Source organism: Diabrotica undecimpunctata, chromosome 5 (genome assembly GCF_040954645.1).
Source record: "Diabrotica undecimpunctata isolate CICGRU chromosome 5, icDiaUnde3, whole genome shotgun sequence".
Classification (NCBI taxonomy): domain Eukaryota; kingdom Metazoa; phylum Arthropoda; class Insecta; order Coleoptera; family Chrysomelidae; genus Diabrotica; species Diabrotica undecimpunctata.
In genome coordinates this window covers 102,884,959-102,901,907 of record NC_092807.1, presented here as the reverse complement: position 1 = coordinate 102,901,907, position 16,949 = coordinate 102,884,959, and the positions used below count along the sequence as shown (strand labels likewise).

Genomic DNA, 16,949 nt, shown 5'->3' with positions numbered 1-16,949 from the left:
GCCACTGTGCAGATATCTATACAGCCCAAAGAACAGTAATTTATTTTTAGACTAGATGACTCACCCATACTTTGTAAAAATTATTTTTATAGTTGAAAAGGCTCATTTTTGTGGAATACGCAGTCGCAAGTGGAATAAATTTATATTTGGCTTTGTACTCTGGCTGAAAAGTGACGTCCTCACTTGTGGACTGTGTGAGTAAACGGATTCTTCTAGAGTAGGTAAATATAACCTAGTCCATTTATAGTACTTGTTGAAATAAAAATATTTGTAATATTTCAGTAGCTAAGATCGACCTAATGCGACCTTTGGCCTATGAGCAGCTGCTCAATATAATAGAAAATCTTTCAGATATTGAATATATATCAGACGACAGTGATGACATTGATGCTTCCGAGCAGCAATTTGAAGATTTGGAAGGTAAAAATATTTATTTTGAAGTAATATAAACAACTAATAATTATTTATTTTTAGTAGAAACAAAAGAAGAAGACTAACAAACAGAAAATGTAGGTCCAAATGAACCTAATATTAAAGATGAACCTCTTGCAGTAGAAGTGGAGACTGTGGGCCCTGTGGTCGCTGAAGGAACAAGCACTTCTCGGGCATTTTCTGAAGGTAAGATCAAAGTTCATGATTACCTTATAAATAATCATCTCAGCCCTAAGAATGATATCAAATGGCATACCAAAGTGAGATATCCCCTCCACTCATCCAGTGGTTTGTAGAAGATGTAACGGCAGTTGTAGAATTGAAGAGCCCTTATGCTATGTTTTGCAAGTACTTTACAAGAGATTTATTTGCACGTATGGCAGAGTTTACGACCAAATACAATTTTTCTTAACGACTGTAAAGGAAATGCAAATTCGTTGGTATACATATACTTATGGGAAATTTACATTATCTTAGAATCCAATCCAAGCAAAGAACATCAATAGAAACAGACATACTAACATATATAGAACAAAAAAGATTAAAGTGGTATGGACATTTAAGAAGAACTAGCGACAGCAGATGGATAAAGAGAATAACCGAATGGAGCCCCATAGGAAGGAGGAAAAGAGGACGACCCCGAAAATCCTGGAGGAACGAAGTAGACGACGCCATGAGTAAGAGACGCCTAAACGATGGAGAATGGAACAACAGAGAGAGATGGAAACGGTTGAGCGAGGGAAGGCAGTGAATACTGTAGAATCCCTAAATATATATATATATATATATATATATATATATATATATATATATATATATATATATATAGAATCCAATTTTATTGGGATGCAAAATTACGATTGCCCAAAATTACTGAGAGTATGTCTATAAACAGATTTTACTCCTTGAGGAAAACTTTACATTTTGTGGACACAATGGATGACGTTGAGCATCAGGACAGGGTTTGGAAAGTTCGTCCATTGTACGAAACAATACGCGCCCGTTTGCTGTCACTTCCATTGGAGACAAATCTGTCAATTGATGAACAAATGGTGCCATTCAAAGGGTCACTCAATGTGAAGCAATATATAAAAAACAAATCAAATCCATGGCAATAAAAATATTTGCAATTTGCGGTGCAAGTGGACAGATGTTCGGTTTTATAATTTATCAGGGAGCTAAAACGGGATTGGATCAAACACAAATGACAGTTTTTGGGCCGGGCGCAACTGTCGTTTTGAAACTGTGTGATCGCATTACAGAGGATAATTGTAAAGTTTATTTTGATAATTATTTCTCCAGTTATTGGTTGTTACAAACTCTGCGCCAAAAAATATCTTTGCCATTTGTACTGCACGACAAAATAGATTCAGTAGCTCTAGCTTCTCTGCTAATAAAATAATGAAAAACCATGGACGGGTACTACAGAAGAAATAATCAGCAATGATGGGGAGGTAATTATGACAAAATGGTTTAATAACAAACCTCTAATAATTGCATTAAATTACATAGGAATAGGGACGATCGAAAAGTGTAAACGATGGGACAAAATAAAGAAGACCTATATAGAAATAAATAGGCCTCAGGTAATAAAGGATTACAATTTTTCAATGGGAGGTGTTGACAAATTCAATTTCTTTCTAACATTGTACAGGACCTTTATTAGGTCACGCAAATGGACTTTGCGAATGTTTACACATGGTATATATTTGCTTGGTATATATATGTTACGAGCAAAGCCCGAAATTGGCCAATCCTAACATTGTACACAAATTATTGTCAATTTCTAGCATTGTACCCCCAAACTGTACAATGTCCGAAATAATCAAAAGAATTGTCGAAACGCTCATCGGTTCGAATCGATTATTATTGACAAGCGACACATCAAATCAAAAATTGAAAAATCGAATCGAAGAAGAAATTGTTCTACAATAGAGATATTGTTAGTGAAACATTTCAAAGCTTCAAGAGATAGATACATCACTATAATATAGGGAAGATGTTTGTAAAACATCTTAGATTTTTAAGAGATATGTATAATAATTTAAAATAATTTAATTCTACGAATCCAAAAGTCAAAAACGCTGGTTAATTATGGATTTATAACCTCAATTGATGTTTGTTTGTCGTTAATAACAAATGGGAAATAATCGTAAAAATCGATATGAATCGATATCTGATATATTATCTCAAAATGACGCATGGCTACTTATTGAAATTCGAACATTGTACAGCAATTCTTTTAGACAAAGTCCGACGATTATATATATTTCGGAGATTGTACAGTAAAGGGGTACAATGCTAGAAGTGGACAAGTTTTTGTGTACAATGCTAGGATTGTCCAATTTCGGACATTGCTCGTAACATATATATAACAAATTTGCAAATACCAAAGCAAAGAATCTTAGATTTGGTGCACTTTCGCACAGAAATTGCTAAATTTCTTTTAGCTATATAAAAAACAGTCAATTAAAAAAGAGGACGACCACTTTCGATAAGGCCTCAACCGAAAAAACCTAAAAGAAATAACATTAAAGTACGACCAGTAAAGGAAGTAAGATTGGACAATGTAGGATATTTACCTACTGTTGATTAATTGAAAAATGCTTTGCGTTGCAAGGAACCTGGATGCAAGGGAAAAACTCGTATATCTTGCCTCAAATGCAAAGTTCATTCATGTTTGACCAATATTAACAATTGTTTTATGGAGTATCACAGTGTATAAATTATGTAAAATGTGCATTGAATAAATATTATCATTGTTCTCAGTATTTATTTTTTCTCTAACCCACAGTATTTTTACCCTGTTATCTCACAGTGTCCTCATGTGTGGACATGCTATTTTTTAAAAATGGAAAAACTTTTTGACTTGGAACAAACTCCATAATTCTTAAAAAAATTCAAATAACCAATATCCAAAATTTCAACATTTTGGGCGGAGTTAAAAAAATCAAGAGTGGGGATAAAGAAGGGTTAATTAAAATACTTACTACTAATACATATATAGTATATAGTGCAATTGTATATATATATATATATATATATATATATATATATATATATATATATATATATATATATATATATATAACTGCCTCATACTCCCTCCCTCCCTCATACTAAAATAATAATATGAAAATAAGTGATAAAATGAAAAAGTGTTGCTTCTTAAAGAAAGGAAAGATTTATTTTTCACGTTGAGAACGCCTATGAATAGCTGTTCTGATCAGCCTTATTAAGGCGAAATACGTATAAACAGATACATAGACGCTTTGTACGTGAAATCAAATCTTGACTGTCTTTTTCATTTTATTCGGATCTACTCTGTATGAGTACAAGAAACCAATTCGCTAATGATTTCTGCTTAGTTGAGGAGACATGTCGTGGAATGCAAATTTTAGATTCCCCATGTCTCTCTAAACATCTTTATCAACGTCTGATTTGCCTTGCAATTTTTAGAAGGCTCAGATTAAGGCAGAAATCTGAATTGTGTTTCAAAACTATTTTACGGATTATTATCAGATGTCGCTATTGCGTCCGATTCAAAGCCATTTTAGTGTTGCTTCTTAAAGACAGGAAAGATTTATTTTTCACGTTGAGAACGCCTATGAATATCTGTTCTGATGAGCCTTATTAAGGCGAAATACGTATAAACAGATACATAGACGCTTTGTACGTGAAATCAAATCTTGACTATATTTTTCATTTTATTCGGATCTACTCTGTATGAGTACAAGAAACCAATTCGCTAATGATTTCTGCTTAGTTGAGGAGACATGTCGTGGAATGCAAATTTTAGATTCCCCATGTCTCTATTAACATCTTTATCAACGTCTGCTTTGCCTTGCAATTTTTAGAAGGCTCATATTAGGGCAGAAATCTGAATTGTGTTTCGAAACTATTTTACGGATTTATTATCAGATATCGCTATTGCGTTATCCCGGCGTTATCTCGGCTCAGCATTTAACTATAGAGCAAAAAGTAAAATAGAACGCCACTATAGAAGCATCGCTTTAATAATAACATAGAATAACTGTTAAATAAATGAAAATAAATGAGTCATTCTCTTCAGTAGAATGTTTAAAGTTAATTGTTGCAATTGAAAACATAAAATTTTTTGTGTTATCCAAATTACCCCTTACATTCTTATCATAATACCTTTACTTATATATTTTAACTTTCGGAATTCATAGGCGCGCGTGTTTATGTGCGTTTCCGCCCCATTCCAAACATTAATTTTTAGAACAAATAACCAGCGCCTTGTTCCGTTTGTATTTCATGTTAATTTAATATTGTTTTTCGTGAAATATGGACGGAGCGTGCTGCGGTCGGACGTGAAATTATTTCACCCCTTTCGGCATACTGTATCGCCATTCTATTTATACGCTACACCGTTTCGGCAGAAATTACGGGGTACAAATGGGTAGGCTTTTATGGCTGTTGTTATTGTGTCTATTTCTGATAAATGTTGGCAGAAATTTGGAATAGTCGAATAAAGGAAGTACAAATTGGCGTTTACTAATGTTTATATATATATATATATATATATATATATATATATATATATATATAAATATATATATATATATATATATATATATATATATATATATATATATATATATATATATAAATATATATATATATATATATATATATATATATATATATATATATATATATATATATATATATATATATATATATATAAAATAAAGTTTTATTATGAGGTTGCAGTCATTAATAGGGCAGGAAAGTGAAACTCTTTGTTCTTTATCAAGCTTTCGCAAAATTTCATTAACTATATTACAACAATTATTAACAATTCATAACTATATAATTTTATTAAGTTAAGTTTTAATGTTTTGTAAATTTGAAAATTTAATGGATTAACCTCATGTTGTAAGTTTTTATACTAGTTTTATACAATGCTATTTAATTATAATTTCATTGTATTTACTGACACCATGTTTTAGCATATCCTGAAAAAGCAAATAAATTTTGCGAAAGCTTGATAAAGAACAAAGAGTTTCACTTTCCTGCCCTATTAATGACTGCAACCTCATAATAAAACTTTATTTTACATAACGTGTCAGTCAATAATACCTAACTACTTTATATATATATATATATATATATATATATATATATATTATATATATATATATATATATATATATATATATATATATATATATATATATATTATTTAGATCAATTTAGTCCAATCGTCAGAGATTTGACCTCTAAAAATCAAAAATTATACGAAAATGCTGAATTTTGCCAAAAAATATGCAAAAAAGTTTACTACTTTTACCCTAAGTCTTCCACCTAAAACACCTCCACGTAGGCGGGGAAAAACGGAAAAAAATTTATCAAGAATCTGTATGCTGTAGAAAAAAATGTTTCAAGTAAAAAATGTAGCTAAAATAATTTTAAACAAAACTGTTTATAAGCACTTCTTGTGTAGAATAAATCGTTCTCCCAAAAACAACGCTTGAAGCGACCGGTGATTTTTCATTGTCAAAAATTTGAAATGCGTGAAATTTCAATTTTGAGTTTTGGCAGTGAGAAACAAAAACTGAAATAGAGCAATACTGTTCATTAATTTAATTATTTGGTGATTGAAATCTAACAGACGGCTTCATTTGGTGTTTGAGATTCTACATAGACAAAAGGACACTAAGTCGTCCCATTCGGAAATTTTCTGTTGATGGCCGAGAGCATCTTGCAATATATATGTCTATTTATTCCTAAGTAGGAGGTCCATAAGAATTTACAAAGTTGCGTGATTGTCAAGCGCATTAAAGATAGAATTTATAGGGTACATGGAACAATGTGTTCGATATGAAAAAAGGAACAATTTTTGACTATTTGTTACAAAAGGAATATGGGAAATGAAGTGGTTATTATCTGTTGTGTTTGATGAACGATGAGGTGATTGAAAAACTTTAGATTGGGATTATTTGAGAAGTTCTTTTTTAAGAATACCATACCTATGGTTTTGTAACCGGGAATTACTATTGCAATACCACTTTTTGAGTTTTTAAATTTAAATTAATATCTTTGCCTTTTACATAAATCGTCAAGTTATCTTTATATAAACTTGCTTTTAAAGGTCTTTTGAGGTTTTTAATTATATCATTAATGGCGATTAAGAAGAGTGTAGGGTTAATACTTGATTCTTGATGGATCCCATTTCTTCCCTTCTACTTTTCAAAATAGTGGTTGTTGACTGTTACATGAAAAGGTCTATTTTCTAGAAAGTTCTTAAAAAAATGAAGGTAATTTGCACGAATATTCCACGACTATAACTTTTTTAAAATGTTGAATCTCTAACATGTATTAAATACTTTTCTTAAGTCAAAAAATACTGCGATACAATGCTGTTTTGTTGCCAGAGATTTATGAATATCACTTTTCAGGTCTAATATGTTGTCTATCCCGGATCGGTTTTGTCGAAAACCATTTTTTCGTTTATAAGTAAGTTCGAATTTTCTAGATGCCAAGTCGGCCTTGAGTTAATAATTTTTTCTAGTATCTTGCCCATTGCACAAGTGATCTTATCGGTCTATAGGAATCGGGGTCTAGACGAGATTTTTGACTTTTGAGAAATGGGAGAATGAAAGATTTTGACCAAACAGATGGGTACTAGTATCGTTGACAGGTGAAGTTAAATAATTTAAGCATATTATGAAAATAGTTGGGATATCGTCAGACCCAGGAATTGTTTCTTTTAGGTCGTTAAGTGAGTTGTTTAGTTCTTGTAATGTGAAAGGAGCTTCTAGTGAAATGTTGTAGTTTTCTAGAGAGAGGTTAGATCTTTCGGCCTCTAGTTTATTTTCCAGAAATACAGGGTTGAAATTTTCATTGGAAGACATAGTTTTTAGCAAATTTGTTAACAATTTCAAGTAGAGATGTAACAATTTAATTACCTATTTTGAGACCGGATATTAGGGGTGACTTCTTTATGCCAGAAATTTTACGTATTTTCTTCCATACTTCTCTTACCGGAGTGGAGCTGTTAATGCTAGAGACATGCTGTGCCTAACTGATTTTTTTTTGTTAAAATGTTGAGATCTAGCAAAAAGATGAACTTTTTGTAGTTAATTTTATTTTCGAGTGTTTTATGCTTCTTAAATCTATTAAAAGCTGTTCTGCTGACACGTACAGATTCGTTAAACTCCGCATACCACCAAGGTACAGGGACATAATTTTTATTGGGCTTTGTTTTGCGATGAAGAACTTAGCACTCTGCAAGATGACACTATTAAAAGTTCCTAAAGAATTATTTATATTATCCTTCAGTATAAGATTCGCTAAAACCGTATCTATATAATTTTCAAAATTGATCCACTTAGCCGAATCTATATTTTATTTACGTAAGAACATCATTGATACTACGTTTCGGCTGAAGAACGATATTAATTACTTTGCAGCTTTCCAAGGTGTTAACTTCTCCTTCACCATTAGCAATGTTGGGATTGCTTAAATTATTTGCCGATTTTTCTTGTATAGAAATTTTTTTGTTAGATATGAATGTAGGTGCAGCTTGACGCATGATGTCAAGGGAGGAAGAAGTAGTAGGTTGACTGTTATTAGAATCAGTTAAATTTGTTGTTGATTCCAGTTTATCGGAATAGTTAGTGGCGATATGTCCAGGCTTTTGCAATTATAAAAAGCCATAGTTTTTTAAGATAAGAATATTCCATATGTTATATTATAGAAGTCTAAGGTGATTGAGTCAAGTAAGAAGATATTATGGGGACTAACGTATACCTATTTGTCTTGTGAAACTCAAAATATGATTGTATTCGGGAAGAGTGAAACTTTTTAGAAAAATGACAGAAGAGACCATATTAAGTACAATAATTTGTAGATAATCAACTAACAGACTCTGGTATTATTGGACATACGTTTCAGAAAACAATACGTTCCGCTGGTGAAATTAGTCTTCTAGCTTGTAAAATATTGTTCTGGATTTTTATTTGTCCATGGTTTTGCATGTATTCGTCCACGATTTGTTTGTTTGCAAGGTACATGCAAATCCGATTATTAGATAGTCGGGAGGAAATATATAATATTTTTGGGATGAATTAGGTTACCCAAAGGGATTAAGTAGTCTTGCAGTCGCGTAATTTCTAAAGCGCTGAAGACAATTGCTTGATGTTTTTGGTAAAATTATGTAGAAGTTGCTGATAAATAGGTTGTATTAGTATTTGTCTGTAATTGCGATACATGTGATGTGTTAGAGAGACTCTGAATATTAGGTTCCATTTTTGATTTTAACACGAAACATGTCAATACCTTTTTGCCATAACATCGTAAGTCTCGTTTAGTAAATTTTACAGTACGGCAGTTTTTTCAATAAACGTGTTTAGAAACGTCCAATTAAAGTGAAAATTGGCATCCGGACGTATTATGATGAGTGTTTGAAGTAAAGTAATGATTTTTCTTCAAAATAGTTTTAGTTTTTTTGTAGTTGGACTTACGTTACTTTGGAAGCATTAAAAATAATTTCACATTATGATTGTTATCGTAAGCTCAGCACTTACGATAAAAGTATGTTTAGACACAGCCTCATAAAGTAACATAAATATATATAAAAAATACCAAAAATCATTTATTTAAGGTAATTTATTTGTGAAAAGTAAAAAGTACAATAGGCATTTAACTGAACAACAAATCGCTTTAGTCATAAACTTACAAATAGTCATAATATCTAATGTTATTGCATGTGGTATAATAAATGTGAATCATAGCTAGTCAGCAGAAATCTAATCATGGGGCCCTTCATCGCTTTCGTCTTCCTCATCGGATTCTGCTAGCTTATCTGGCGTAGCTGACGTTTTCATTAGCCTATATTCTTTATTCTTTTGAAACCTGAGAGGAATTATATTGTAGTCGCAGAGATCAATTAAGTCTTTTTTCTTTGCAACGGAAATAGACAATTTTTGAGACTAAAGCCGTTTTGTTTTTTTTTTTCCTTTTAATTCCATCGTGAAATTGATGCAGTTCTGGCCATTATTTAAATATTCAACCTCTATAATAATATCTGGGTTACCTTTCTCAAATTTCACATTTTTAATTTCACTGATTTTTATAGGTTTTCCGTTCTTACGGAAATCAATTTTTATTGTTTCAAATGGTTTAGGTTTGGTACGAGAGATGGATATGAATGTACACCATTCTAATGGAGCCCATACTACGCGTTTTTTTGATAAACCGCTCAATTGTTGCGGAACTGAGTCGACAGGCATATAAGTATGGCCTGGTAGGAAGTATCGCATACTGATTGATGTTATATTAACAGAATCCCTAAGAAAAGTCGGGATCATTAGATACAACTTCTTGCAAATATTTGTAGATTATGGTAGATATTTCGATACTGCCACGTCCTCCGTCACATTCCCCCCACAAATAACAAAACCCATTTTGGGTTCCACTTTCGTAAACTATAAGATTGTAATAAGCATACTTTCTGGTGTAGTACAAGAGCAAATTGTCTCCATGTGGTGTGTTTAACACCTTCTGTACGTCGAAACTAGCACATAAAATTTTTGAATCTAAGATAGTTTTTTTTTTGATCAGCTAGAAATGAGTCTTTGCATTTTTCTTTGTTTTCCAAATGTTTTTCATACAATTGCCTGTTTTCTCAAAATCTTTGTCTTTTCTCACTTCACATACTTTGCACTTATCTTTTTTCGGCAAGTGAAATCCGATATTAAATTCTGCCTTAAAAATATTTCAGAACACTTACAGGGAAACGATATCGTTCTTAGTTATGCCATTTTCTAACTGTTTCTTCTTAAAAAGTTCGTATAAGAATGATACATTACGAAATTCAGTGGGTAAGTGTCTTCTCGATGTTTTATTTCTGCAATAATGAGGTGGAACAGTGGGTAGCAACGTGATAAAATCTAAAACATTCTGCTTCTGCTCTTTCCCAGTCTTGTTATGTGGAACATGCTTACCTCTCGGATCTATTTTGGAAAATGAGGCTGACGTAGAGTTTTCTTTCGTATATCTCAAAGTCATTTGTAAAATATCCGAGGTTTTCAATAAAAATTGCTGGCACACCTCGTGTTCCACATCATTCCACCTAATTATATACTTGTACGAACATTGTCTTCTGCTTCTTCCAGCCTCTTGTTTTCGACGTTTTATTATCTTTTATGCCTAAAGCAAAAGTAAAAACCATAAATAATTATCGAAAAAATTATTTTGTGGTACTTACGTTCTGATTCTGCGGCTATACACAGTGCACTAATAGATCGTAACGCACTTCGCTGCATCGTAAGTAGCAATTTTTGTACCCCGTGACTTGCACCTTACGATGTTTTGGTGACCATACGATGTTTTCACAACTAAAAAATAGATTTGTTCACATTTTTATGTGACTTACGTTACAGCAAATTTGGTTTTTTCTCCAAGACTATGCTATTATACCTTACGATAATTTTTCTGGGAGGTGCCTGGCGGCTTGATAGATACGATTCTTCAATAAAACTGTTTTCCCTAATTTTGTCACTTACGATGTTATGGCAAAAAGGTATTGATGTGTTCAAAAATATTACGGACCTGACTAGTACTCAAACAGGTAATAAAAATGGAATAATGTTTCTTGAGTCGCACCTTATTGATAATTGTTAAATTATTTATAAATAGACTGTTAATAATTACTGCGTAAAATTTGCAAATTTGTTCAATCATATTCTAGACAACTACTAGGTTGTATATTTTTCTATTTTATTGAATAAACTTTCGCTATGACTGCTTATTTGTTTATCTGAAATCATTTTTACTTAGTGTCGAGCTTTCCAGTATTTTTCTGTGATTAAGCATTAACAAATAAGAAATATGTGTATGTATTTTATTTGTATAACATAAATAAACCGCATCCAAAACCACTTATGGACTCAATGCTATTAAAAATTTACTCCCAAGAATTCCCGTTCGAAATCAAGAGGCTAAACCTATCCACTTTCTTTTATTTATATATCAAAGGGATTGGCCCGGCGTAAGGGACGAGCCCAAATGACTGTCGGCCCTTTTCGGCATTGCTAAGGTAAGTAAGAAATCATTTTTATTTAATTTAATAGGTCCCGGGTCGAGGCTTTGCGAAATAATCTTTTTTCTACGTGCGTAACGTTATTAACCTTTATTGGTTTACCCGCTGATTTAATGTTTTGTGTAGAAAAGATTGGGAGACTTTGAGCGTTCGAAATGTTTGCGGAAATTCCGGGTTTATTCGATCATCCGCAATGGATCATCCCTGCAGAACTAAACCATATTTGAGGTGCAGAATTGTTTGATTGCGTTTTTAATTTAGTTTAGTGGTTACGCAGAGAGTTTATTTAAAACAGGACGAAATTCAAATCTATGCCAGTTTGGAAAATATTACTACGGGATTAAAATTAATACTAGTAATGAAATTTGTGATGGGAACATGGGTGAATAGTGCTGTGGCTGAATACTGAAAAACTGTATATGAAATATGTGCGGTCTTTAATTCTTCTTCTTCTCTAAATTCCATTTACCCGCTAAGTTGTCTGGTATTTTGTCGTCTTGGTGTCTATTCCATATTTTTCCATTCTTTTTTGTTTCTCGATAATATTTTCATTTTTGTGTGGTTCATTCTTATTGGTTTACCTGCTTTTATAATTTCATTTATCCAACTTTTTCTTGGCCGTCTTCTCTTTAATTTATTTACTTTTTTAGTTTCTAATATTTTCTTAAGAGGTCTAGCATCCTCTGTACGTGTCCAAACTACTTCAATCGTTTTCTGGTTACTTTACTTATTCTGGATTCTGTATCTATACTATAATTCCACTATTTGGAAGAGTGATTTCATCGTTTGAAGACAGAGAAGTGGGGAAAGACGTATGAAAATCCAGTGGCGTACACTCACTTGTATTTCAATGTTAATTAAATTATATTTTTTAAATATTATTTGTTCGAAATAGACCACAATATAAATATTTATGTACAGGTTCTTACTGAGGTTTCGATCTCTATATCCAAAGACCGTTTTATTATTATATATTTATATAATATTATTTATATAATCTTATATTATTTATTTTCTTTGTTTTTTCTAACTTAAAAAACGGTCTTTGGAATAGAGATCGAAAAGTCAGTAAATTAACCAAGCAAATAGATATATTGTGGCTTATTTTCAAAATTCTCCCTAAAAATACAGAATTCCACAAGCGAAAAGCTATAAAAAATAAATATATCTATCATTTATATATTAAAAAACGGTCTCTTCATAGAGATCGAAAAGTCAATAAATTAAACATTTGAATACATTTTGTGGCTTATTCCCTACATACCCCTAAAAATACAGAATGCCATAAGCAAAAAGCTATAATTGATGGATTCGACCGTTACTTGATGGAAATTCATTTTATGTAACAATAAAACATTGAAAACTTTGTTTTCAAAACTTCCACAAAATTTATTATAAAATCTTATCACTACAACTGTTTCGGCAGAGTACCTTTCTCAAGTGATCTATTTTTGGTATGCATTTACACTTTATAGTCTTTAACGAAACCACTTTATAGTATTTAACCAACTTGAGACAAACAGTTCTCCCCTCCTCAACCTATTTGGTTAAAGACTATAATGTATAAATGCATACCAAAAATAGATCACTTAAGAAAGGTACTCTGCCTAAACAGCTGTAGTGATAAGATTTTATAATAAATTTTGTGGAAGTTTCGAAAACAAAGTTTTCAGTGTTTTATTGTTACAAAAAGCTATAAAAAAAAACAAATAAATTTGCAGAAAGTTCATTGATGGAACAACTCGGTTGTTCGTCCATTATATTTTAATAATCACAGAATATAATTAAAAATATACTATAAAACGACAAACTCTAATAACACTAGGATTATCACCACAAACTTCAACCGCAAAAAATATAATCACAAAAGGCAACAGAAGCACCGCCTATATAAATGAACGTTTCTTGCTTTGGCAGGTGCGGTGGTATTACCGCTAAGATGCTTTACAAATTCTTAAGTTGCCAAGTTTTTGAAACGAAATGGGAATGAAATGTAATATATCAATTTTTATTTTATAAACTTAAATATGTAAAAAAACTGAACATACAATTCAACACAATTTTTTGCTTAATTTTTACTATTGAAAAAAAACTCATTTTTTTGGAATTTTTATGTCGGTAATAATCGATGCGTTGAAGAATTCAGGTTTGTATGACAATAACTGCTGCTTGTCAACAAGAATCGGCTACACTGTACGGCATCTTGTGGTTACGTCTGCTATAGATAAGCACAAATAAATGTAGTAATTATACATTTTATGATTTCTGATGAGAATACGCAAATTAAACGGGTAGTTTTCGGGGGCGGCTGAGTACGTTTAAATTTAAGGACATTCGGCGTTTAAACGATGAAATCACTCTTCCAAATAGTGGAATTTTAGTATAGTTATTTTTTTATTTAATCATTTCTAATTCTGTTTTTGATTTTGATAGCATTTAAATTCCTGGCAAGTTTCTTTTGTATTACTTAATTTTTACTTATATCTGCAACTATTGGTATGTTAATTATATTACATACTAATAATTCAGTTTTGTTTCTTGTTTCTTCTTTTCGTATATTATTTTATTTAGCATATAATAGATTTTGTTGGCTTTCTTTTGTTAATCAGCTATCTCAAATCGAATTGAGCATCAGTTAGAAAGATACTTCCTTGGTAATCAAATGTTGAGACCACCTCTAGTTTTTGTACTTTTTGTGTTATTGTCATAGAGGAGTTTCTCCGGGCAGTTAGCGTTAAAAAGCGTTCTTAGACATTGGTAGTAATTCTGGGTCTTCCGCTTTTTGGACGATCGCTAACAGAATTCGTCTCTCGATATTTTTTCACAATCCGAGACACATCACTCTAATTAACACCAACCCGGACAGCAACGTCGACTTGTGTGTGGGCCTTCCTCAATCAAAGTAACGATTCTAGCTCTGTTGAACTCAGATATCACTTGTCTATTCATATTGCTCACTACAACGTGAATAAAACGCAAACCAATTTTCACAAATATCGGTTTTCGAAAACTGATGAACGCGATATGAATACTGAGAATCTTTGCGACGATTAAGAAACAAAAAACAAGCATTAAATACATTATTTTAGTAGACAAAAAAAAAACAGTGCAAAATATTTCAAATAAGAAACTTTCAGTGGCGTTACAGAATATTACATTTTTGAGTGTATATATATAGATATATATATATATATATATATATATATATATATATATATATATATATATATATATATATATATATATATATATATATATATATATATATATATATAATTAAGCTCTCCAGGCCTAGAAGGCCCATGGCTTGGATTACTATTCTTTTCCATTCTTTTCTGTTTGTTGCTTTATTTTTCCAGTTTGGTATTTTAAGTTTTTCTATGTCTTTTTCAACATCCTTCTTCCACCTGGTTTTCGGTCTGCCTTTTTTCCTTTTCCCTCCTATTCCTCCCATTAGCATTCTTTTTGGCAGTCTCGTGTTTTCCATCCTTTGAATGTGTCCCAACCATCTCAGTCTTTGTGACTTTATGATCCCTACGATATTCGGCTCTCCATACATCTCCTCTAATTCCATATTTGGTCTTTTTATCCATATACCATTCCATAATTTACCTCCAAATATTTTCCTGAGGACTTTTCTTTCACAGACTTGCAACAAGACTTGCTCGGATTTGTTCATTGTCCATGTTTCACTGGCATATAATACAATAGGTCTTATTACTGTCTTATATATTCTTATCTTAGCCCTTCTAGATATGTTTTTGCTTCTTAATAAATTGTTTAGTGCAAAAATACAACGGTTACCGGCCATAATTCTCGCTTGGGTTTCTTCCTTCATATTTGGTCTTCTCGTGAATGTCGCTCCTAAATACTGGAATATTTCTACTTCTTCGAATTTATATGTTTTTTCATCTGTTATTACTGTCAGATATTGTTCTTGTAGGTAATTTCTTTCGGTTCATTCCATATATTTGGTCTTTTCTTCATTTATGTACATCCCTTTCTTTCTCGCTTTCATTTCTAATCTTTTTATTGTTTCTTTTAATTCTTGCTTACTTCTGGCTATCAGTACAATGTCGTCAGCGAATGCTAAGCATTGGTGTTTTCTTTGATATATAAGTCCTGACCTGTTGATTTCAGCTTCTCTGATGGTAACTTCGAGGACGATACTGAACAACAGCGATGACAGTGGGTCTCCTTGTCGCACCCCCTCACTGACCTCAAACTTATCTGTTTCTTCGCCATTTATTTTAACCATATTCTCTGTTTTTCGGAGTGTCACTTTTACCATTCTTATGAGTTTTTCACTAATTCCCATTTCACGTAGTGCTTTGTATATTTCTTTGCGCTTTATCCTATCGAACGCTTGTTTAAAGTCGATGAATAGGGCCATTGTAGGTTTCCCATATTCGTAGCTTTCTGCTTGTATTTCGCGCAGCAGGAAAATTTGATCCACTGTGCTGCGCCCTCTTCTGAATCCACATTGATATATATATATATATATATATATATATATATATATATATATATATATATATATATATATATATATATATATATATATATATACACATATATATATATATATATATATATATATATATATATATATATATATATATATACCTCAATTATTTACTCATTATTACCTCAAACTGCAAAGATTACAATCTGACTAAAATGCATAATATATAAGTACCTATGCATCAACTGTTATATATATACATAATACGAAATACATAATTTGGTACATATTGTAGGTAACAACGGAAAGAAAATGACATAAAAAGTTAGTTTTTGTCGTAATTTTTTTTTTCAAATATCACTTAAAGACTATTCAAACTAAAATATATAAAAATTGCTTTACAAGTGAATTGATTTTTTTGTAATTGCTCTATTATAATTACACTTACTTTGGTATTGCCAAAAAAGGCGGTCAGTCGTTGTTTTATTTGCTTTTTGCTTTGGTCACCGTCGTGAAGAGAAAGCGTCGAACTGGCAACAGTAGCATCCTCAGTACTCGAATTAAAAAAAGTGGTCGTTCGGGGACGGTTACTCTGCAACAAAGTATATACTGATTAAATCACCAAAGCTCTGTCCGAAAACTCTTTCATTACAAAATAAGATTATTTTCATCTTTAAACTGCCTCAGACTTATATATTCCACTTAATTCTGTATTACATCTATAATCTAGACACTAATAGAAGTTGAATGGATTGAGAAGTGTTAAGGAGTTGTCATCCTTATAGAAAATATACGAATAAATCTTGATTGCACCTCCTACTTGAGTAAATACTTTAAACTTATTTTATTTTATTTTATTTTATTTTATTTTATTTTATTTTATTTTATTTTATTTTATTTTATTTTATTTTATTTTATTTTATTTTATTTTATTTTATTTTATTTTATTTTATTTTTATTTTATTTTTATTTTTATTTTAT

At 31.3% G+C, this 16,949-nt stretch overlaps 1 protein-coding gene across 3 annotated transcripts in view; it reads right to left on the bottom strand.

Moving 5' to 3' along the window:
• LOC140441591 (uncharacterized) overlaps positions 1-16,949 on the bottom strand; it is an 803,694-nt gene that overhangs the window by 184,748 nt on the left and 601,997 nt on the right. For all 3 annotated transcript variants that reach the window (XM_072532421.1, XM_072532420.1, XM_072532422.1), the window contains one exon: positions 16,417-16,560. In XM_072532421.1, coding sequence (XP_072388522.1) covers positions 16,417-16,560 — 144 coding nt within the window. The remainder of the gene's footprint in view (positions 1-16,416; positions 16,561-16,949) is intronic.